At 46.7% G+C, this 22,825-nt stretch overlaps 1 protein-coding gene across 1 annotated transcript; it reads right to left on the reverse strand.

Moving 5' to 3' along the window:
* Positions 1–81: 81 nt before the first annotated feature.
* On the reverse strand, positions 82–19,217 carry LOC117197053 (eukaryotic translation initiation factor 2 subunit 3-like). Its single transcript, XM_049707821.1, is given in 6 exon segments — positions 82–857; positions 860–1,265; positions 1,267–4,319; positions 5,271–5,345; positions 17,871–17,986; positions 18,868–19,217. Coding segments are annotated over 3 exon segments (1,461 nt in total). The 5' UTR covers positions 1,912–4,319; positions 5,271–5,345; positions 17,871–17,986; positions 18,868–19,217; the 3' UTR covers positions 82–447.
* Between the last annotated feature and the right edge of the window lie 3,608 nt (positions 19,218–22,825).

Raw genomic sequence — 22,825 nt, forward strand, 5'->3', positions numbered from 1 at the left:
ACATCTGGATATACACTAAGTGATACTTTAGTCCATTAAGAGACATGCAGGATAGTAAAAAGAGAGAGACATACAGGAACATTTTTTTTTTTTTTAAGAAGAAAAATTTTATTTCAAACAGATTCAGTGGGATGTGTGCTACAGCAAAGGCTGGTTGTAGCAGTTTCCTTTCAAACCTGCACTGATGTATAAATTAGACATTATTTGGGAATGATTAGTTTCTGGTAAAATGTAGATTCAATCCAACATTATGCCAACATTATGCCATTTTTACATTTATTGTAGACCCTATTTTAGAGGTTAACTTTTCATCACTAAAAAATGAGAATAACCTTACAGCTACTCCTAAGGTAATGAGCTGTGAAATTAATTCCTCACTATTGCTTTGAAAATATACCCCTACGTTAAGAGAAATTCCGACTTCATCCAAATCTGTTATTTAATTCTTCAGTCATCACCTACTGTTGGCTTGACTGTCACTCCTCTTCTTATTTGACCCCAACCAATTAAACACCAGTGTTTCTCAACTCTTCGGCTAAAGGCAATTTTTTCTCCTACTTCTGTGCACACAGGATTAGTCAAAACGATTTTGCCCAAATCAGCCGTGACCGCGCTAACTCTTCCTCCTGTCGACAGGGATCCTAAGTTCACCATAAGCACTTCATTCTTAGGCAGCTTTTGCACTTTTGCTGCTTTCTTGTCTCCTTCAGTGCGTGCACCTAGAAGCCGTCTAAGCCGGAAATAGGAAATTTCCAATTCTGTGAAGATCTCAGGTAAAGCTCCAACTGCACCAAGCACCTGCCCCACCATTCTGTCAGCCCGGCGCAAAGTGGGGCCAGTTTCTGTTCCCACTCCAAAAGACCTCCTGGAGCAGCAAACTGAAGATCATTATGCTCTGCGAAATGCGATACAATTTCGGAAAAGATGGGTTTACACATGAGCTTTCCTTCACTATCTTTGGAAACAATACCAGGTCTGACTTCTATCTCCTGGCCCACCTTTAATACTCCTTTTAGAATACTACCACCAGCTACACCCCGCTTAAGGTCATCAACTTCACAGCCAGGTTTGTTGACATCAAAGGATCTAACAACAATAAGTCGGGGTTCTGAAGTAAAGTCTCTTGGGGGTACTGGAATTTTCTTTACTAGGTACTCGCAGACAACTTCAATATCGTATTTTAGCTGAGCAGAAATTGGAGTAATAGGAGCTCCTTCTGCTACTGTACCTTGTACAAATGCAAGGATCTGTTCATACTGTTCTTTTAGCCTGGCTTTCTTTTACCAAATCAATTTTATTTTGTATAATCAAAATATGCTTCCGTTTCATGATTTCTATAGCAGCCAGGTATTTGAAAGTCTGAGGCTGAGGACAAGACTCGTTCCCAGCTATCAACAGGAGAGCTGCTTCCATCACTGCGGCACCGTTCAGCATAATAGCCATCAAAATATCGTGGCCAGGACAGTCAACAAAGGAAACATGTCTGACTAATTTGAAGTTCCCTTTGGTCCCTGGAATATCTGTAGGACACTCATCAGGTGTACTACTTCCACAGGATCTATAACATTCTGGCCAAGGAAAACTTGGGTCGTCAAGTTTATAAATCTTAGCATTAGCATAGCCAAGTTTGATTGTAATGTTTCTTTCTAGTTCATTTTTGAACCTGACAGTGTGAACTCCAGAAACAGCTTTTACAACCGTAGATTGCCCATGAGCTACATGACCAATTGTACCTATATTGATTGTGGCCTGTCTGCTGATAACTTCATGTGAAAGTGACGTCAACTTGGTAACATCCAAAGTGTTGAGATCTTGCCGAGAAAGGTGCGGCTGCCCTAAAGTCACACCAGCCTCGCACCCCGCCATCTTGTCTGGAGAGGAAGGAAGGCGTCTGGGTGGCTGCCTGACCATTCGCAAGCCCCCTTGTGCAGGGCGGGGCAGGGGAGGCGGGAGGGCCAACTAGGGCCCAGGCCTGGGAGAAGAGGATGGCCGGTGCAGCAGAGGCCTCACTGCTTGGACTTTTCTCCCCATGGATTTGTACAGTGCCTGCCGGCAGAATGACCGTGTGGCAGGCTGACCGCGTGGCAGAGTTCCACTTTGCAACGACAGCGGACGGATCCCCCTGGCGGCAGGCCCCACCTCCCTGGGCCAGTAACATTTTTTTTTTAATACGAAAAATGGAAAACAATCAAAATGGATAAATTATGGTATCTTTGGATGGGGGAGGCTATGAAATGCAGAGATTTGGAAATGGCAACTACTTGTGGAGCTAAGAGCTGGGGCCCCATCAGGATAGATTTAGCTCAACAGACGTGGACTTAGACCCACTCTGGGCCATGCCCTCTGCTAGGTGCTGGGGATACATAAGTGATATCCTTCAAGGGGTTCAAAGTCTAGATATCAGAGACGGAGGGGGCCTAACACATCATCTAGCTCAACCTACCCATTTCACAGATGTGGAAAATGAGGCCCAGAAAAGTTAACCGACTTGCCAAGGGCACACCGTTGGTTCATGGAGGAACCAGGAATTGAGCCAGGTCTCTGATGCTCAGAGAATCAGGAGATCTTGGAGCCACGCATTCTTAAGTTGAATCCTGGCTCTGTAACTCACTAGCTGTGACCTTGGCCAAGTTATTTAATGTCTCTCTCCTCAGAAGGATAATAATACCTATTCACGGCTTGATGTGAGGATTAAATGAAATGATATACATAAAGCCCTTGCCTCAGTGACTGAAAAGAAATAAGACCTTGGGGCTTCCCTGGTGGCGCAGTGGTTGAGAGTCCGCCTGCCGATGCAGGGGACGTGGGTTCGTCCCCTGGTCCGGGAAGATCCCACATGTCGCGGAGCGGCTGGGCCCGTGAGCCATGGCCGCTGAGCCTGCGCGTCCAGAGCCTGTGCTCCGCAACGGGAGAGGCCACAACAGTGAGAGGCCCCCGTGTACCGCAAACAAACAAACAAACAAAAATAAGACCTTAATGGATTGGTTATGTACTTGTATTATTATTGATATAAAGTAAGGCCTTAGCGAAGCGACAAAATGCTACATTCTACGTTATTCTCCAAATAGTTAATGTCATACTTCTTAGAGCCAGGATGGTCAAGGCTCTGTACCAAGTTGAAGCCTTGTCCCAGGAGTTAGCTGCTTTCTATTCCAGGCTTCACCCCAAGCAGCCACATGTAAGAGAATCCTCACCACCCTCCCACTCTGCTGACTGTCTGCTCTCTGAGGTCCATGCTGAGACGACAGGGTAGCACAGCTTTGTACTCTCTGTGGATCCTCCTCCACTACCCTGAGCCTCAGCTACCTATAAAATGAGAATAATAGCAGAACTTATCACATGGGGTTGTTGTGAGGATTAAATGAACTAATGCCTAGCATATAGTAAGCCCTCAACACATGAGATACAAGACACCTGTCCCAGGGCATCAGGCTTGGGAGATACAAAAAAGAATCAGCTGCATTCCCCACCCTCTAAGTGCTCCAGTCCAGGGAGGATACAGTCAGAGGCCACTCCCTTCCCATTTCTCCCCACCCTGTCACATTTCAGGCCTGGATTAGGGCCCAGGGGGCCAAGTGATTCTGGCTGCTTGCGGGAGGCTGGCTCTAAAAAGGACTGAGCCAAACCTCCTGTGTCTGAAACCACCCACATGCTCACCTCTGCTGCTGAGAACCCAGCTCTGCAGAATCGCTGACTGTCTCCGGCTATTGGAGCCAAAGCATCTTATGCTCTGAATAATAAAGCCATCCAGAAAGTTCCCCGTGGCGAGCTGGGAACACACTCCAGTTCATACCCTTGGGGCCAGGCAGCCAGAAATATCACCAAAGGCCTGCCATCAAAGCCAAGCTCCTGTCCTCAGCAGGCTGGAGCCACAAGGCCCAGGGAGTTTCAATCCCCAGTCCCTTCCCTTTCCTGATGCCTTCTTCTCCCAATGAGACCATGTGTATTTTTCACCCAAGACCCTATTTTTACAGAGCATCATAAAACATTCTCAATAAGCTCAGTGACCATTTGTCCCAATTTTTCCAACCCTTGAGAGCAAAAGTCACTGAGGGTCAGAGAAAGACATAGTAAGACCAATATGAGGCCAATGGAACTAGTCAAATATATTTGGTTCACCTGTGGAAGCAGGCATGGCATTGTTCTTTCAAGTGGATGTCAAAGCTGTAAACTTGCAGCTTCTCAGAGAGCTGGTCAGATGGTGTATTTGTTGTGCATGGCAAGATCCTTGTGGGCAGGGGCTGAGCCTTGTTCCCCTCTCTGTCCAGCACTCAGCAGCAAACACAGTGCCTAGCACTGAGCAGTCAATCCAAACACACCTGTCAAATGAATAAAGTTGCTTAGTTAGTCCGCCAATGGGTTTAAGATGCTTCTATTGCACATTCTCATATCAGCCTGAACTTTTCCTTCTCCTTGCTTACCCTACTTGTAATTAAATGATTCCATGTGCAATTATTTGTTTAATACATGCCTCCTTGACAAGACTGTCAGCTCCCTGGAGGCAGAGACTGCCCCCAGTTTTGTTCAACATTTGTATCCTCAGTGCTGAGAACGGGATCTGGCATATAGCTGGTACTCAATCAATGTTTGTTGAATAAATAAATGAACAAAGATGGCAAAGACGGCCACAGTCAGTGAGTCGACCCACCCACTAATTTTTTGTTTGTTCCGTTTTGTTTTGATTTTACTGGAGTATAGTTGATTTACAGTGTTGTGTTAGTTTCAGGTGTACAGCAAAGTGATTCAGTTATACATGTACATATAGTCATTCTTTTCTAGATTCTTTTCTCATATAGGCCACCGCTGTGCTGTGGCACTGAGCTTCACTCCCAGGTCAAAGGAAGCTGGCCTAAGGTTTTTTACTTCAAGATGCTGACAGTGCTACGGGAAAGTGTGGGGATACGGGTTTGTTAACACCCAGGCTCAGCTGTTCTTAGAAACAGTCTGCCTCCTAGAAAGTCTATCCATTTACGAAAGAGCACAATGGAGTGGGAAGCAGGCTCATTTGCTGGTTAACCGGGGCCTTCCCTTTGCCTCTAGTTGGTGATTTGGGACATTTGGCCTGGGGATGGATGGACCAGATTTCAGCCTGGAGTTAGTAATGGAATCTACTTTGTAGAGTTGTTATAGGAGAAAATGAGTATATAGGTGTGTAAATATTTACCACAGGACCCGACAGTGGCACTACTGCTCAGTAATGGTATCTAGAGTTGTTGTTGTTACCAATACTCTGCCTTCTAAGGCTGCCCTTGGATGAAGGATGCCATCACCTGGATGAAGATCTTCAGGATGGAAGTCTGGGGCTGGGCTTCTCCAAGGCATCTCCCAGGGACAACCTGGACAGACTGCAGGGAAGGAGTGAATCAGCTATGTGACAGAGACAATACTCCAACTGACTTGGGCAAAAGTTGGCCCACACTTCCCTTAAGTCCAGAGTGTAGAATTGCCTTGTGCACAGCTGGATCCAGGAGCTCAAGTAATATCACCAGGACGTTTCTTCCTTGCCTCTATCTGCTGCTGTCCACCTTGCAGCCTTCTGTGTCTCAGAGAGGCTGCCGGAGGTGGCTTACATCCCGTCCTCTCAGCTACCAGAGAAAAGAGAAAGTTTCCCTTTCCTGAAGTTCAGACCAGACCTCCAGAATCGAGTCTCATTGGCTGTAACTGAGTCACATGACCACTCCCGAACCAATCATTGTGGCCAGGGGATGCGAGCCTCTGATTGGCAGAGCTGAGTCACATGCCGACCTCTAGGCTATGGGCTGGAGTCAGCTGCACAGATGGGGAGGGAATGAACCGGAACAATTTAACAATTACTGTTGCCAGAGAGGGGAGAATGTTGCTGGGTCAGCAAAACAAATATCCCCTGCAGATTACAAACCTCTCTGCAGGTCAAGTGGCAAGGGCAATGTCACAGTGAGACCAAACAAACATCAGTTCCATCAAATAAAGTGGTAGGATCTGGAGGGATTCCCAGAGGACAATGGGGCATTTACTCAGCAATCTGCCAAGAGACCTGTTCTATAGGACCAAGATTAGGGCGAGGCAAATGAGGCACCTGCCTCAGGCACCAAGTTAAGGGAAACGCAAAAAAACTTAGTAACCCAGATAAATAATACTTGAATACAATATTTTATTATTAAAAAAAAAAAATCTGGGCTTCCCTGGTGGCGCAGTGGTTGAGTCCGCCTGACGATGCAGGGGACACGGGTTCGTGCCCCGTCCGGGAAGATCCCACATGCCGCGGAGCGGCTGGGCCCGTGAGCCATGGCCGCTGAGCCTGCGCGTCCGGAGCCTGTGCTCCGCAACGGGAGACGCCACAACAGTGAGAGGCCCGCGTACTGCAGAAAAATAAATAAATAAATCTATTTATTTATTTATTTATGGCTGCATTGGGTCTTCATTGCTGCACACAGGTTTTCTCTAGTTGGGGCGAGCGGGGGCTACTCTTCGTTGCGGTGCGCGGGCTTCTCATCGCGGTGGCTTCTCTTGTTGCGGAGCACGGGCTCTTGGCGCGTGGGCTTCAGTAGTTGTGGTTTGCGGGCTCTAGAGCGCAGGCTCAGTAGCGGTGGCGCACAGGATTAGTTGATCCGCAGCATGTGGGATCTTCTCAGACCAGTGCTCGAACCCATGTCCCCTGCATTGGCAGGCGGATTCTTAACCAGGGAAGTTCAAATATAATATTTTAAAAATAAAATTAATGCCCAAAATCCATGATGAACAAAATACCAAAACTTTAAATGAAAGCAGGATAAGTAATAGTGCTGTAGAAAGCCATATTGAAGCTTGGGGCAAAAGGAAAAATCAGAACTACTGATTTCACTTTTATGTAAAATTTTGGTATTTTGTTCATCATGAATTTTTTGGCATTAATTTTGATTTTTAATATATTGCATTAAAATATTATTTGTCTTGATTTCTGAATTTTGGGGCACCCCCCTAAATTTTGTGCTGGAGGCAGGATGCCTCAATTCCTCTTACCCTAGTCTAGGCCCTGCTGTCTTCTGTGGGATTTGCTGCAGGCAGAGAGGGAAAGCCACCCTGAGATGAAGAGATGTGTCCAAACTGGCATTCCCTGGTGGGAAGGGCCCTGGGCTGGAAGTGAAGCCCTGGTAACAGCCCTGGTTCTGCCATCCGTGTGCTGTCACTCTGCTACCCTGGGAAAATACTTTCCTCTCTAGTCCTCAGTTTTTCCACTTGCATATGAGGGACAGGGCATGATTAATGGCATTCAAGCAATAGAACCCAATATCTTAGTTTAGGAAAAAAAATGGAAATAGAGCTGTTAAAGGGGCATGTGGGGGCTTCCCTGGTGGCGCAGTGGTTGAGAATCTGCCTGCTAATGCAGGGGATACGGGTTCGAGCCCTGGTCTGGGAGGATCCCACATGCCGCGGAGCAACTAGGCCCGTGAGCCACAACTACTGAGCCTGCGCGTCTGGAGCCTGTGGTCTGCAACAGGAGAGGCCGCGATAGTGAGAGGCCCGCGCACCGCTATGAAGAGTGGCCCTCACTTGCCACAACTAGAGAAAGCCCTCGCACAGAAACGAAGACACAATACAGCAAAAATAAATTAATTAATAAACTCCTACCCCCAACATCTTCTAATAAATAAATAAATAAATAAATAACAAAAAGAAAAAGGGGCACGTGCTGAGGTAGACCTATCTGCACCTCTGTACCTCCACCAACTCAACAGCCCCTCCAAGTGCTCCACGGAGTCCTTAGGAGTTCCAGGGGGCACAGCATGAAAACCTTTAAATTCCATGATCTCTAAGATCCCTCAGCAAACCCATTTTTCTGCCTGAGATAATGTACACATTTCAGTTCCTCCTGTCTATGCTTTATTTAGGTCAGTGTTTCTCATATGGCCAGGCTTCCCCTGTATCAAGGACACCGCAGATGCTTTATTTAAAACGCAGTTTCTATGGCCCCACCCTAGTTGAACTGAATCTGAATCTTCCAGGTATGAGGCCCGAAGCAACATTTTGAACAAGCAAACTTCCCTGCCAGTTGACGGATACCCACTGAAGTGTTTGGGTCCTTCCCTATTATTTCCACAGAACCTCATAAAGTATTTTATCCTGGAGCTTTCATTTACAACCATCCTTCTGAATGACCAGGGCAAGGAGAAAAAAAACACAGGAATAGTCAGATGAGTCCAAATAAATGAATCTAGGTTTGCCAAGTAGAAACAGATCACAGTGAGATCTCCACGACCCTTCCCAGACAGAACATCCTGGCATCTCCTTGTTCAGCAATCCCACAGTTTGTATCTGAAAGAAATCATCTGTGCATTTCTCTTTTCTTCTGGAGTAGCACTGGCAACCTCAGGAATTATTTATTGAATTATCAGGTTTCTTAGTATATAATTGAGTTCCTGGGAGCTAAGAGTGAGCATGCCTGTAAGGCTGTCAAGGAAATTCATTTTAGACTTCGGAAATACGGAAGATTTTTGTCATTTGCAATGGAAACAGCCATTCATTCATTCATTCATTCTTTTTTCACTCAACTAGCTTGGCAGATTCACTGGTGCATAAGATATTTCCTCTGCTTTTTTTTTCCAGCTTTATTGAGATACAATTCTCACACAATACAATTCACCCATTTAAATTGTAAATTCAATTGTTTTTGATATATTGAGTGTGCAACCTTCACCACAATCAATCGTAGAATATTTTTATCACCTCAAAAAGAATTCTTGGACCCTTTAGCTATCACCTCCCAATCCTCCAACCCCTTAGCCCTAATCAACCACTACTCTACTTTCTATCTCTATGGATTTGCTTATTCTGGACATTTCATTTAAATGGAATCATATATTATGTGCTCTTTTGAGATGGGTTTCTTTTTAAAAAATATTTATTTATTTATTTTGGCTGCGTCGGGTCTTAGTTGCAGCACGCAGGATCTTTCATTACAGAGTGCGGTCTCTTCGTTGTGGCGCTTGGGCTTCTCTCTAGTTGTGGTTGTGCGGGTTTTCCCTCTCTAGTTGTGGCGTGTGGACTCGAAGGCACGTGGGCTCAGTAGTTGTGGTGCACAGGTTTGGTTGCCCTGCAGCATGTGGGATCTTAGTTCCCTGACCAGGTATCAAAGTCGCATCCCTTGCATTGGAAGGTGGATTCTTTACCACTGGGCCACCAAGGAAGTCCCCGAGATGGGCTTCTTTCGCTTAGTGTAATGTGCTCGAGATTTATGCATGTTGTAGACTGTATCAGTACTTCATTCCTTCTTAGGGCTGAATAATATTCCATTGTGTGGATATACCACATTTTGTTTATCCATTCATCAAGTTGATGTACATTTGGGCTGTTTTCATTCCTTGACTATTCTCAATAATGCTGTTATTAATATTTGTATACAAGTTTTTGTGTAGACATGTTTTCTTTCCTCTGCCTTTGAAGGGCTCCTAGTTCAGCAGAGGTAGGTACTAAAACACGTACCTACATAATTACCTGTGCCAGTAGGATTGTGCCAGAGAGGGACAAGGCAACATAGTGTAATGGTTAGAACCACATGCTTCTGCCGTTACTGAGTGATCTTAGGGGCAAGTTTCTTCACCTCTCTGTGTATCAGTTTCCTCACGTGTAAAATGGGATCAATATTTTTCCGACTGCTGTGAGGGTTACATGAGATAATGCATGTTAGGGACTTAGCACCAAGCCTGGCACATAGTAAGTGCTTGATTAAATTTTGTCATTATCCTTTTCATTCTGGAGATTACCAAGTAAGTTTATTGATGGACAATGCACTGTAGCACGAGTAAAGTCTTCGTTCATTGAACAAATGTTTATTGAGTATTTATTATGAACTTGGCACTGTGAGAAATAAAGTTGATCCAGACTTTGGATCCTACTGCCAGGAGTTCGTAATCTGTAATCTGAATGGCAAGACTCACTGGCATATGTCGCCTCCATATATTGTGATTTGTTCTTTAATAAAGGTCTAAAAACTTGCTGTGGGAGCCCTGGAGAAGGAAAACTTTAAATAAATAAATAAAAAGACCTTTTTATTCTGAAAATGTTGACACATACTGGAAAGTAGGAAGAATTATAAAATGAATACCTACGTATAATCGCATAGATTCAACAACTGTCAACATTTTACCATATTTACTTCATCTTACTATATGTTAAATTTGTGGCTGAACTATTTTAAAGTTTAGCGCAGATACTCTAACACTTCAGCCCTAAACACTTAAGCGTGCATTTCCAAAAAATAAGGATTCTCCTCCATAACCACAATACACTTACCACACCTCACAAAATTAATAATTTCCTTATATCATCTAATACGCACTTCATAGTCAGATGTCCCCCACTGTCTAAAAACTTGGTCTTTATAGCTTTTTTAAAAAGAAAACAAGCCAAGATACAATCAAGAATCACACCTTGGGCTTCCCTGGTGGCACAGTGGTTGAGAGTCCGCCTGCCGATGCAGGGGATACGGGTTCGTGCCCCGGTCCAGGAAGATCCCACATGTCGCGGAGCGGCTGGGCCCGTGAGCCATGGCCGCTGAGCCTGCGAGTCCGGAGCCTGTGCACCACAACGGGAGAGGCCACAACAGTGAGAGGCCCGCGTACCCCAAAAAAAAAAAAAATCACATCTTACATTTACCTGTTAGACTCTAGGATCTCTTTGAATCTAGAACCTCCTCCTCCAGTGCATTTGCTTTTGTTCTGTTTCACGATGTTAACTTTTACGAAGAAATCACACCAGTTGCCTTATAAACTGTCCCACATTCTGGACTTGCCTGATTGCTTCTCTGTGGGTTACATGACATGTTCCTCTACCCCCTGAAATTCTTGTAAACTGAAGCCAGCTCTGAAGACCTGATTAGGTTCAGGCTCAATATTTTTGGCAGGAGCAAAATTAGATGGAGTCGTGTAGTCTACTGCATCCTACCGAGAGGTGTGTAATGCTGGTTGTTCCACCATAAGTGACAGTAAGCATGGCCCCTGGGATACAGTGCTGACAAGCAGAGAGAGGAGGAAGGAAGTGGGAAGGAGGGAAATGTCTTCACAGGCAATGCTTTTGAATAGGGCTTGAAAGAATGTGTAGGAGCCTGCTGGGTGGAGAAGAGGGACAGGGAAGGTCTTTCCAGGTATGGAGACAGTGTTGGGAAAGAGTGCTGAGCTTCAGGAAGTAGGAGGTGGTAGCCAAATGAGGCTGAGAATTGTTACAATAATAAGGACAGGCACTTAAGCCCTATTAGAGTTTACCACGTTCTAGGAACCATGCTAAGTGATTCATTTAATTTCTCACACAGTCCTATGGAATGGGTGCTACCACCCCCATTTTAATGGTGTGGAAATCAAGGTTTAGTGATGTGTGGTAACTTGCCTAAAGATCATAAAGCCAGGAACAGGAAGACTCAGGAGATTTGAATCCAGGTGCCCCTACTTTTAAAACCACAAAGCTCTACATTAAGGTGACAGGGCAAAAGAGTTGGAGAGGCAGGTTGGGGTAGGTGGAAGCAGGCCTTCTCTGCCATTCTGAGGAGCCTGGATGTTATTCCTGGGGCAGTGGGGAGCCAGCGAAGGTTTCCTCGTAGGGGCAGGCATGGCTGTGCCTGAGAATCACCGGCTGCCCGGTGAAGGTGGAGTGGAGCTGCTGGGCTGAGCTAGTAGACCCAAGGTTGGGCGCCCCTTCAGGTGACTTGGGCCCTGGGGAGCAGAGATCTTAGGAAGGAATTCAAGTGCCTCCAACCATGTGCATGTCCTCACTCCCAAGTGCACTGCCCAGGGATGCGGCTGGGCTGGGCTCTCCCCAGGACACCCGAGAGCCTTCCTGCGCACGCAAACGCTGGGGTGCGGGGCAAAAGCAGGGTGGGCGCAGCACCCACGCACCCCTGCACATGGCGAACAGCTCCAGTTTCCACCGAGTCATCCCTAAGGCCCAGCATTTTTTTGGCCACAGCGCGCTGGAATGTGAACTGCAAAGACCAGGTGAAAGGACCAGCTTTAATCCCCGAGACACAGAGAGGGAAAGTAACTGGCCCAAGATCACACAAACAGATAGTGGCTGAGGCAGGACCAGAATGCAAGTCTCCTGTAGATTCTATCCTTTCAGGCTGGAGTTTATTTTGGAATCAAAAGAAGAATCAAGAAGCAGTCACTGAGGAATGGCCACGGGATGCCTAATGCTCCGGGGAATTTTTTATTTATATTTTCCCACTTTAGGAATCCTCTCGGAGGGCTCCGGGCGCCCTCCCCGGCTGGCTGTTGTCTCACAGTCCCCAAAACGGCGCAGCATCCCCGGCACTGCCTGTGCGTCCCTCGGTCCCTTGAGCACAACCCGTCAGCTGTCAGTGACGGCAGTGGTACAAAGCCTGGGCCTTGCTGCTCAACCTTCAAGCTTCAGGCAGGGAGGGTGTGTGCATGGAACACAGTAACTGCTCTGGGGCCAGGATACCTGCATTCAAACCTCTGCCCTGGTACTGACTAGCTGTGAGGCCTCCCCGCTCTATGCTTGTTTCTTCATTATTATTATTTTAATTTGTATTTTCTGGCCATGCTGCCTATGGGATCTTAGTTTCCCACCAGAGACCGAACCAGTGCCCCCTGCGGTGGGAGTGCAGAGTCTTAACCAGTGGACTGCCAGGGAAGGCCCCATGTTTCTTCATTTTTAAATCAATGAAAATAGCAGTGTTTCACACAGTTGGGTGTGAGGATTAAATAACATAGCGTGTTCAAGGGCTTAGTAAGGCTTGCCACAAGATAAAGCCCGGTATTACTGTTCACTTGGGAATCAGTAGGCTTGGGTGCCTGCCACTGACTTATCTGTTTATTGGACAAACCTTTCAGATGCTGCATAAAATCTGCCTCTTCCACGAAGTATACTCGGATTAACTGTGCTCACTTTAAAGCCTCCTTGATTCCCAGAATTTAAAGCACAGCTGGGGACTTCCCTGGTGACGCAGTGGTTAAGACTCTGCTCTCCCAATGCAGGGGGCCCGAGTTTGATGCCTGGTCAGGGAACTAGATCCCACATGCATGCTGCAACTAAGAAGCCCACATGCCTCAACTAAGAGTGTGCATGCCACCACTAGGGAGCTGGTGAGCCACAACTAAGACCTAGCGCAACCAAATAAATAAATAAATATTTTAAAAAGATAAAGGGACTTCCCTGGTGGCACAGTGGTTAAGAATCCACCTGTCAATGCAGGGGACATGGGTTCCATCCCTGGTCTGGGAAGATCCCACATGCCGCGAAGCAACTAAGCCTGTGCCACAACTACTGAGCCTGTGCTCTAGAGCCCATGCACCACAAATGCTGAGCCCACGTGCCACAACTACTGAAGCCCGCGCACCTAGAGCCCATGCTCCGCAACAAGAGAAGCCACAGCAATGAGAAGCCCGCACAACGCAACTAGAGAAAGCCCACTCACAGCAAGGAAGACCCAGTGCAGCCAAAAATTAAAAAAAAAGAAAATAACTTAAAATAAATAAGTTAATTAATTAAAAAATAAAGCACAGCTGGCATTCTCTAAACTAAAGGTAATGGCAGTGGGGAAGCGCAGTCTGTGTATCCCCCCTCCTCTCACAGCACTAAGCCAGACTCAGAAGGCCTGGGGCTTAGTAGTCTTACCCTGGACTAGCTGCTGACTAATCAATTCGGGGTAAATGATTTCATCTTTGTGACTCATTTTCTTCAGTAAAATAAGGGTGATAGTATCTGTTTTGCATGATGAAAAAAAGTCAGATTCCTGACCACACTTTGAGAATGGGAAGAAACAAAGAGGCAAAATGTTTTTTCAAAGCATATTTCATAAACCAGAAAAATGCTCATATATAGTGTTTTTCTTTTCTGAATTTTACCTTATTTAAAAGTTTTATAAGAAGATGCATTAATACTTTCTCATGGTGAAAGAGTCATAGTATTAGTCAAAAAAGGGCAATCAGTTATATGTGAAATGTGACCCCAACTTTGTTTAAAAAAGCATAAATACACTGAAAAAATAAACAAGGAAATCCACCAACATGTTAACAATGGTGGTAGGATTACTGGTGATTATTATTTTCATTTCATTTTTCTACATTTTCCATTTTTTCCTAGTGAGGATATATTATTTTTATAAACAGAAGAAAAGTACAATTATTTTTAAAGCAAAATAATGTATTTGCAAATATTCAAGGCTAAGCAAAAGCAAGTTGGATGTCAACTACGTATGAGTCATTAGAAACCTTTAAGATTAAAATTCTGCCTTTTGGAAGTACCTGTCCCCCAACTATGAGTCAGTCCATGGGTTTTTTTTCCTCATTGAAAGCCTCACGCAGAGCTCCCCACTCCTTCAGTTTCCAGAACTTCACCAGCCTCCTTGCCTGAGGGTCCTCTTGTTGAACTCGGGCCTGGCTGTGCTCTGTGGAGCTGAAGACCCTTGAAATCCCTGCCGTTACGAGCTTACCTCATTAGACGAGAAGGCCTGTTATTCACCAGTTTAAAAAAAAAAAGCCGTGGCATCCATGCCCCTGCTCTGGGTTATTGTGCCTCTTTTTACAGTCCATGTGGATCTTCTTAAAGTCCATCACAGCCTTACTGAACCTAGAAGCTCAAAAACCTTCAATGGCTCCTCGTTTCCTTTAGGGTGGGTACTGGCCAACTTCCTTAGTCTGGCGTTTGACTTGTAAGATGGGAACCACCTGTCCTTACAACTCCCATTAAGCCAATCAAATGGTCTGCTAGCCAGCCGCACAGCCAGGCCAGGAAGGGACAAAAATGAGCGAAGAGAGCTGGGTATAGGAATGCAATGGGGGGGACTTCCCTGGTGGTGTGGCGCAGTGGTTAAGAATCCGCCTGCCTGGGGCATGGGTTTGATCCCTGGCCTGGGAAGATCCCACATGCCGCGGAGCAACTAAGCCCATGCGCCACAACTACTGAGCCTGCGCTCTAGAGCCCATGAGCCACAACTACTGAGCCCGTGTGCCACAGCTACTGAGCCGTGTGCCACAACTACTGAAGCCCACGCGCCTAGAGCCTATGCTCTGCAACAAGAGATGCCACCGCAATGAGAAGCCCACACACCGCAACAAAGAGTAGCTCCCGCTCACCACAACTAGAGAAAGCCCGCACGCAGCAACGAAGACCCAATGAAGCCAAAAATAAATAAAAATTTAAAAAATAATAAATACGTATATATTTTTTAAAAAGCCACGGGGAAAGGCGTGTACTATGGCAAACGGGAGCAAAAGCATATGCCTTCTAAAGGGACTGTCACTTCTTTTTTTTAATTAATTTATTTCATTTATTTTTGGCTGCATTGGGTCTTCGTTGCTGCACGCGGGCTTTCTCTAATTGCAGAGAGCGGGGGCTACTCTTCGTTGCAGTGCAGGGGCTTCTCATTGCGGTGGCTTCTCTTGTTGTGTAACACGAGTTCTAGAGCACAGGCTCAGTAGTTGTGGCACACTGGCTCAGTAGCTGTGGCTCACGGGCTCTAGAGCGCAGGCTCAGTAGTTGTGGCACACAGGCTTAGTTGCTCCACGGCATGTGGGATCTTCCCTGCCCAGGGATCAAACCCGGGTCCCCTGCATTGGCAGGCGAATTCTTAACCACTGCGCCACCAGGGAAGCCCCAGGACTGTCACTTCTTGATGTCAATCAATTGCTGCCTGTTGGGATCTTTCAATTTTTCAAGAGAATTGAGAAATCTGGATCTATATGTGAAATCTTATTTTTAAATATTAGCAGCTAATTCACAATACACATTTGGCCAGTCTGCTGATCACAATTTGTGACCTGTCAAAGGAACACAATGAACTTTTCTCCCTCTGTACCTTTGCTTTTGCTGTTCCCACTGCCAAGAACACCCTCGCACTCATGTGGGTCTCATGAACTCCACCTATTCTGTTAGGCTCAGCAGAAACACCACTTCTTTTGTGAGCATTCCCAGATGACCTCAGCTAGAAGTGACATCTCCCTCCCCGGGGCTGCAACATTTAGTCCCCATCTCGTGCAATGGTTATTTTGATGAGTCCTACCTCTCTTGGTAGATAATGAGCCCCTAAAATACAGCTGACCCTCAAGCAACACAGGATTTAGGGGCACTGACCATCCCTCTAATGGAAAATCCGCATATAACTTGATACCTGCCCTCTTTATCTGCAGTTCTGCATCCTCAGATTCTACCTACTGTGGCTCATATAGTACTACAGTAGTATTTATTGAAAAAAATTCAGGTATAAGTGGACCCACGCAGTTCAAACCTGTGTTGTTCAAGAGTCAACTATATTCAGCAAATAGTTATGGCGCACCTGCTTTGTTACAGGCACCAGGCTAGGCACTGGGGATACAGCCTAGAGCAAGATGGATAGTCTCTGCCTGGATGGAATATAGAGTCTAGTACAGGGGACTGTATTTTTAAATTAACCATTCTCAAGACACCTAATTCCGATGTGTGATGAGTTTTATGGAGTGAAGAGAGTTTCTAAAAGGAACTTAATCCAGGCAGGAAGATTAAGCTGGTCATCACGAGGCTGCTCAGGGAAGCATTAGCACTAAGGCTGCACAGTTTGTATACCGCACAAAGGTAACAGGTGGAGAGGGCAGGCGAGAGCGGAGATCCAGTCCTGCCCAAACTGTGCCTTTTTCTTTTGTCTTTCTTGGCTGTGCCGCACAGCTCACAGGATCTCAGTTCCCCTATCAGGGACTGAACCCAGGCCACGGTAGTGAAAGCCGGGAATCCTAACCACTAGGCCACCAGGGAATTCCCAAAGCTGTGCCTTTTTCTAATGTGCGAAGAAGCATTTTGTAGTCTAACCGGGGCAGTGTTTAGTTCCCCCTCCCCTCCGACCACCTCCTCCCCAAAAAGCTGCTCTAAATAAACACAAACTCTATTAAAAACAGTGATCTCTCTTTATATATATATATATATAAAAATCTCCTCAAGAGATGTCCCCTGTACTCCCTTTCTACCAGAACACACCCTCTAAGTCCTTACTTTAAAGACTTTGGGGATCAAGGAAGGCATCGCTGAGGAAGTGAATAGGAGCTGAGACTGAAGGTAAGAAGGGGCCAGGCAGCTAAAGCATGAGGAGCACCATGTACGAGGCCTCTGAGGACAGAAAGTACCATAGCTGAAGAATGTATTACTAATAGGCAGCCAGTGTGGCTGAAGCGTGGATAGACAGGGAGTGCGGCAAGGGTGGGCTGGGTAGTGACCATACCACCCAGGGCCTGTAAGGCCACATTAAGGGGTTCGATCCTCATCCTGAAATGTCCCATATTTCCCCCTCCCTGACCATGTTGCTTATGGGTGTCACTGCCCATGGGCAATCCCACAGAGAGCATGATAAAGCAAACTACCTTTCCAGAGCTCCTACCATGAGCCACGCACTGCGGTGAGGCCACATGTCCGGTTCACTCTTCCTTCCCTATCCTCCTAAGCAAGTAAGTATTCTTTGATTCCAACTGAGCAGATGAGAAAATGGAGGCACAGAGAGGATGAGCAGCCTGCCCAAGGTTACCTGGCTATTAAAAGGTGGGCTGGGATTCCAGGTCTCTGATTCTGAGCCCTTCCTCTTGGCTGCCTTGTAACAAAGACCCTTGCAAATAAACAGAAGGCACGAGGAGTTCAGAGCCTGGCTACTCAAAGAGAGGTCTGGGAGCTTGTAGCATTGGCATCACCTGGAAGCTTGTCAGAAATGTAGGAGCTTCAGTTCCATCACCATCCTAGTGAATCAATTCTCCTCTTACAAAAATCATGTGCATTCCAGACTGAGAAGCCCTACACTAGAGAATAATCCAAGCAAGCTGGCACACTGTCTTTGCAACCCTTATACAACAGTCTAGTATCTCAAAGGCCAAGTTTCCAGTGACTTGAAAACAACTTCTTATAACCAAATTTGCCAGAATTGCCAACTGTGCCATCCATCCACTTACCCTAGTTCTGTATTCCACTCCAACTCCAAGGGAAAGATCCTGAGAAGCTACCATCACCTCCAGTGTCAGGCTGCTGTACACTCTACTTCTGCTCAATTCCTTAGTACAGATCTGCCCTGATATAGAAAGAAATCTGAAGTTGTACCCTTCTCTGGTTTTTTCTGTTCCAGAAAATCTTCTATTTGGCGTCCACCCTGATCTCCAGATCGTTTCCTGGGACCCACGTTTCACAAGCCAATTCCTTTCCTTAGCCTGCATTCCAAAGGAAGCAAAATGGTTTGGTGGAAGATTGGTAGGTGAGGGAAAGCTGGATTCTCCTTCTGCATTAAGGCCACATGTTGTGTGACTGGGAAACTCCCACCTCCATTTCCTCATTCCCACCTGAGAAATTAGTAGCATGGACTAGATAGATTAGGAATCGCTAAATCAGGGGCTTCACAGGTAACAGAAAGGAAGTTCAACGGCTTAGGTGAAAAAGGAAGTAGTGGGGAATGTGGGGAATTCGAGGACGCAATGCCTCAACTAAAGAAGCAGCTCCACTCAGCAGGACGCTACTGTTGTCATGGGAAATACTGGCCCAGTGTTGACATATATTCTAATTTTTCAAGACTGGGGAATCAGACTTCCCCCCTATGAAATATCCTGTGGTGTTTAAACACTGGCATCTGGCTAAAACTTAAACAAACAACACTGTGTAGGCCAAATAAAGATCAGGTGCAGGCCAAACCTGCCCGTGGGCCGCCAGTTTGCGATGCCTGGCCTGGATGACACCTAATGTTACGCTTAGATTCCATCCTAAGTGCAGCTCTTCAAAATGCTGCTGTAAGGGAGGGGGCATCAGCGCCTTCCGGGGCCCGTCGCTCCTCCCCATCGCGATCCTGGGCCCTGTCCGTGCCTCTTCAGGCCTCTCGGGGAGAGGGCCATGCGCCGGGACTCAACCTTGTTCGTGGTGGCGGTCACGGGTCGCACAGGGTCGCTTTCTTCACAATCTCCCTACCTGCTCGCCAGCTCTCCGGGCAGCGTCCGCGGCGATGACTCAGCCTCGGGCAGCCTGAGCCACGAGGGAGGGGAGGGGAAGGAGGCGGGGGGAGGGGAAGGGGCGGGCGTGGCCGGGCCAACGCAGGAGGGAGGGGAGCGAGGAGGAAGGAGGATAGAGGGGAAAGGGAGGGAGGCGGAGGAAGGGAGGGGGAGGGGAGGCCGAAAGCCCAGACCCCGCGTCCTCCCGCTCGCAGCCAGATGACTTAGGGCTGGGTGGGTGCTGGCGGGCCTGAGAAGAGCGGAGTGGGGGGTGGGGGCGGTGAGGTGGGGGAGGCACCAAAGGGAAGGTCTTGAGCTTCCAGCACTCATCCCCCATCCCGGAGTGTCCTTGTTGGCACGCGGTTCCTAGCCACACCCGCGGACCCACCCCTGCCGCGGTTGGATTAGTGCTGGGAAAGGCACCTTTAGATACGGACCCTTAGTGATCACCTCCCTCCCTGTGGAGGCCTTGGAGCACTGGGTAGTTAGAAAGGGACGGAGATGAGGGAGCCGGGGCCCTGCTAACCCGGGTCTTGCAAGGCAGAGAGAAAATCCACATCGCCTACCCACAAGTGGAAATTTAAAGGGAGAAATGATCTACTGGTACATTCTGTTGGGCTACACAGTAGCTATAATGCAAGGTTGAATTTGGAAGGTGGCCCAAGGAAGTTTCCTTAGCAATTTTTAAAAATATAAATGAATTGATGAATGAACGAAATGTGCTACAGGAGCATTATCTGTGTGCGTAGAGAGGACAGGTTTTCTTTTTGTTGTAATGTCTTTGTGTGTGTGTTTGGGAGGATGTATAGGAGGCTGTATGTGTATCTCTTTTTTTTAATTAATTAATTTATTTATTTATGGCTGCATTGGGTCTTCGTTGCTATGTGCAGGCTTCCTCTAGTTGCAGTGAGCGGGGCTACTCTTTGTTGCAGTGTGCGGGCTTCTCATTGTGGTGGCTTCTCTTGTTGTGGAGCACGGGCTCTAGGGGCACAGGTTTTAGTAGTTGTGGCTCATGGACTCAGTAGTAGTGGCTGGCGGGTTCTAGAGCGCAGGCTCAGTAGTTGTGGCACACGGGCTTAGTTGCCCCAAGGCATGTGGGATCTTCCCGGGCCAGGGCTTGAACTGGTGTCCCCTGCACTGGCAGGCAGATGCTCAACCACTGCACCACCAGGGAAGTCCTGTATGTGTATCTTGTATGTATGCATATGTATGCTTATAGATATAAGCACATTGATAGCTGTATATGAGCATGTGTGCTCAGAACGTGTCTCTGTGTATATGTACGGATACTTTTATATGCCTAAATGTTAAACAAGTGTGTATATATATGAGATCTATGGGCTTTCCTGAGCTTGCATGTACATATGTGTATGGACATGAATTTGTGGGTTTGTGAATGTGACAGCATGTACTTGGGTATGTATTGCTATTGTGTGCCAGTGGTGTGTGTGTGTGTGTGTGTGTGTGTGTGTGTGTATGGGACTCCATGTGCCTTGGTGAGATTGCATTATGGTTGTGTATGTGTGTTCGTGAGTGTATGGGAATACATTTGTGAGTCTGTGGCCAGGGCTGGGGTGTGCCTTGAGGTTGCTTGTGTGTTCAGATGAGAACAGGTGTGTTTTTCCAAGTCTGAGTGGATATGACTGTAATGAGTCTGGGTATCTCTATAGCCAGCCTATTGATTCAGTCTGTGATAAGGGCCAGGTGATTCTTAAGGGTTGGGCTGGTCAAGGTACCTCTTGGAGGAGGAGGTCCTCAGAGGGTGGGGACTGTGGAAGTAGGAAAAGCTCCGGGTGTCCTGGTCCAGTGACCATCCAGAGCAGTGGGAGGCAGGGTGAGCAATGTAGGCTGAAGCAAGACACGGTGACCTTGAATGCCAGAACGGGTCGTCCTCCAGGTCGTCAGGGCCTCCACCCTCTCAAGTCTGCTTCTGTCGTGGCCTCCTCGCTGTCTACCTTGTCAGTGCTCTTCTGCAGAGGCATGCCCTCGGTCATTAACAATAGCAACAGTATATAAATAGACATTTCTCTAAAGAAGACATACAGATGGCCAAAAAGCCCATGAAAAGATGCTCAACGTCACTAATTATCAGAGAAAGGCAACTCAAAACTACAATGAGGTTTTACCTCACCCTGGTCTGAATGGCCATCATCAAAAAGTCTACAAACAATAGGGCTTCCCTGGTGGCGCAATGGTTGAGAATCTGCCTGCCAATGCAGGGGACAAGGGTTCGATCCCTGGTCTAGGATAATCCCACATGCTGCAGAGCAACTAAGTCCTGTGCGCTACAACTACTGAGCCTGTGCTCTAGAGCCTGAGAGCCACAACTACTGAGCCTGTGTGCTGCAACTACTGGAGCCCGTGAGCCTAGAGCCCGTGCTCTGCAACAAGAGAAGCCACCGCCATAAGAAGCCCGCACACCGCAACAGAGTAGCCCCCGCTCACGGCAACTAGAGAAACCCTGTGCGCAGCAACAAAGACCCAACACAGCCAAAAATAAATAACTAAAATAAATAAATTTATAAAATAAAAAGAAGTCTACAAACAATAAATGCTGGAGAGGGTGTGGAGAAAAGGGAACTCTCCTACACTGTTGGTGGGGATGTAAATTGGTACAACCACTATGGAGAACAGTATGGAGGTTCCTTAAAAAACTAAAAATAGGGGCTTCCCTGGTGGTGCAGTGGTTAAGAACCTGCCTGCCAGCAGGGGACACGGGTTCAAGCCCTGGTCTGGGAAGATCCCACATGCTGCGGAGCAACTAAGCCCGTGCACCACAACTACTGAGCCTGCGCTCTAGAGCCCACGTGCCACAGCTACTGAGCCTGCGTGCCACAACTACTGAAGCCCGCATGCCTAGAGCCCGTGCTCCGCAACAAGAGAAGCCACCACAATGAGAAGCCCGCTCACCGCAACAAAGAGTAGCCCCCACTCACTGCAACTGGAGAAAATCCCACACGCAGCTACAAAGACCCAACACAGCCAAAAGTAAATAAATAAATAAATTTATTAAAAAAAACAAAAAAACTAAAAATAGAATTACCATGTGACCCAACAGTCCCACTCCTGGGCATATATCTGTAGAAAAACATAATTCAAAAAGATATATGCACCCCAATGTTCACTGCAGTACTATTTACAATAGCCAAGACATGGAAGCCACGTAAATGTCACTGACAGAGAAATGGGCAAAGAAGACGTGGTACATATATACAATAGAATATTACTCAGCCATAAAAAAGAATGAAATAATGTCAATGGCAGCAACATGGATGGACCTAGAGATTATCATCCTAAGTGAAGTCAGACAGAGAAAGCCAAATATCATATATCACTCATATGTGGAATCTAACTTTTTTTAAATGATACAAATGAACTTATTTACAAAACAGAAACAGACTTACAGATATCGAAATAAACTTATGGTTACCAAAGGGGAAACGTGGGGCAGGGGGCTATATCAGGAGCTTGGGATTAACACACACACACTACTATGTATAAGATAGATAACCAACAAGGACCTACTGTATAGCACAGGGAACTCAATATTCTGTGATAACCTACGTGAGAAAAAATCTGAAAAAGAATGAATATATGAATATATATAACTGAATCACTGTGCTGTACACCTGAAACACAACATTGTAAATCAACTGTACTCCAATAAAAAAAAAAAAAGCAACATTATGGACCACTTACTGTGTGCCTGTCCCCCAAAAGCTGTGAACAGGCATTGGCTCAGCTTAGTATCCCCAATGTTACAGAGGGGGCCACTGAGGAGGTGAAGTGCCTGTTCCTGGTTACACAGCTAGTAAGGGTGCCTCCAACTCCAAGGGCTGCATGCCCTCTCAACTGCTGGACCAGGCAGGGTCTCACAACCTCGGCACTACTGACACTTGGGGCCGGAGAGTTGATAGTTCAGTGCTGTGGGGCTGCCC

Source organism: Orcinus orca, chromosome 3 (assembly GCF_937001465.1).
Source record: "Orcinus orca chromosome 3, mOrcOrc1.1, whole genome shotgun sequence".
NCBI lineage: Eukaryota > Metazoa > Chordata > Mammalia > Artiodactyla > Delphinidae > Orcinus > Orcinus orca.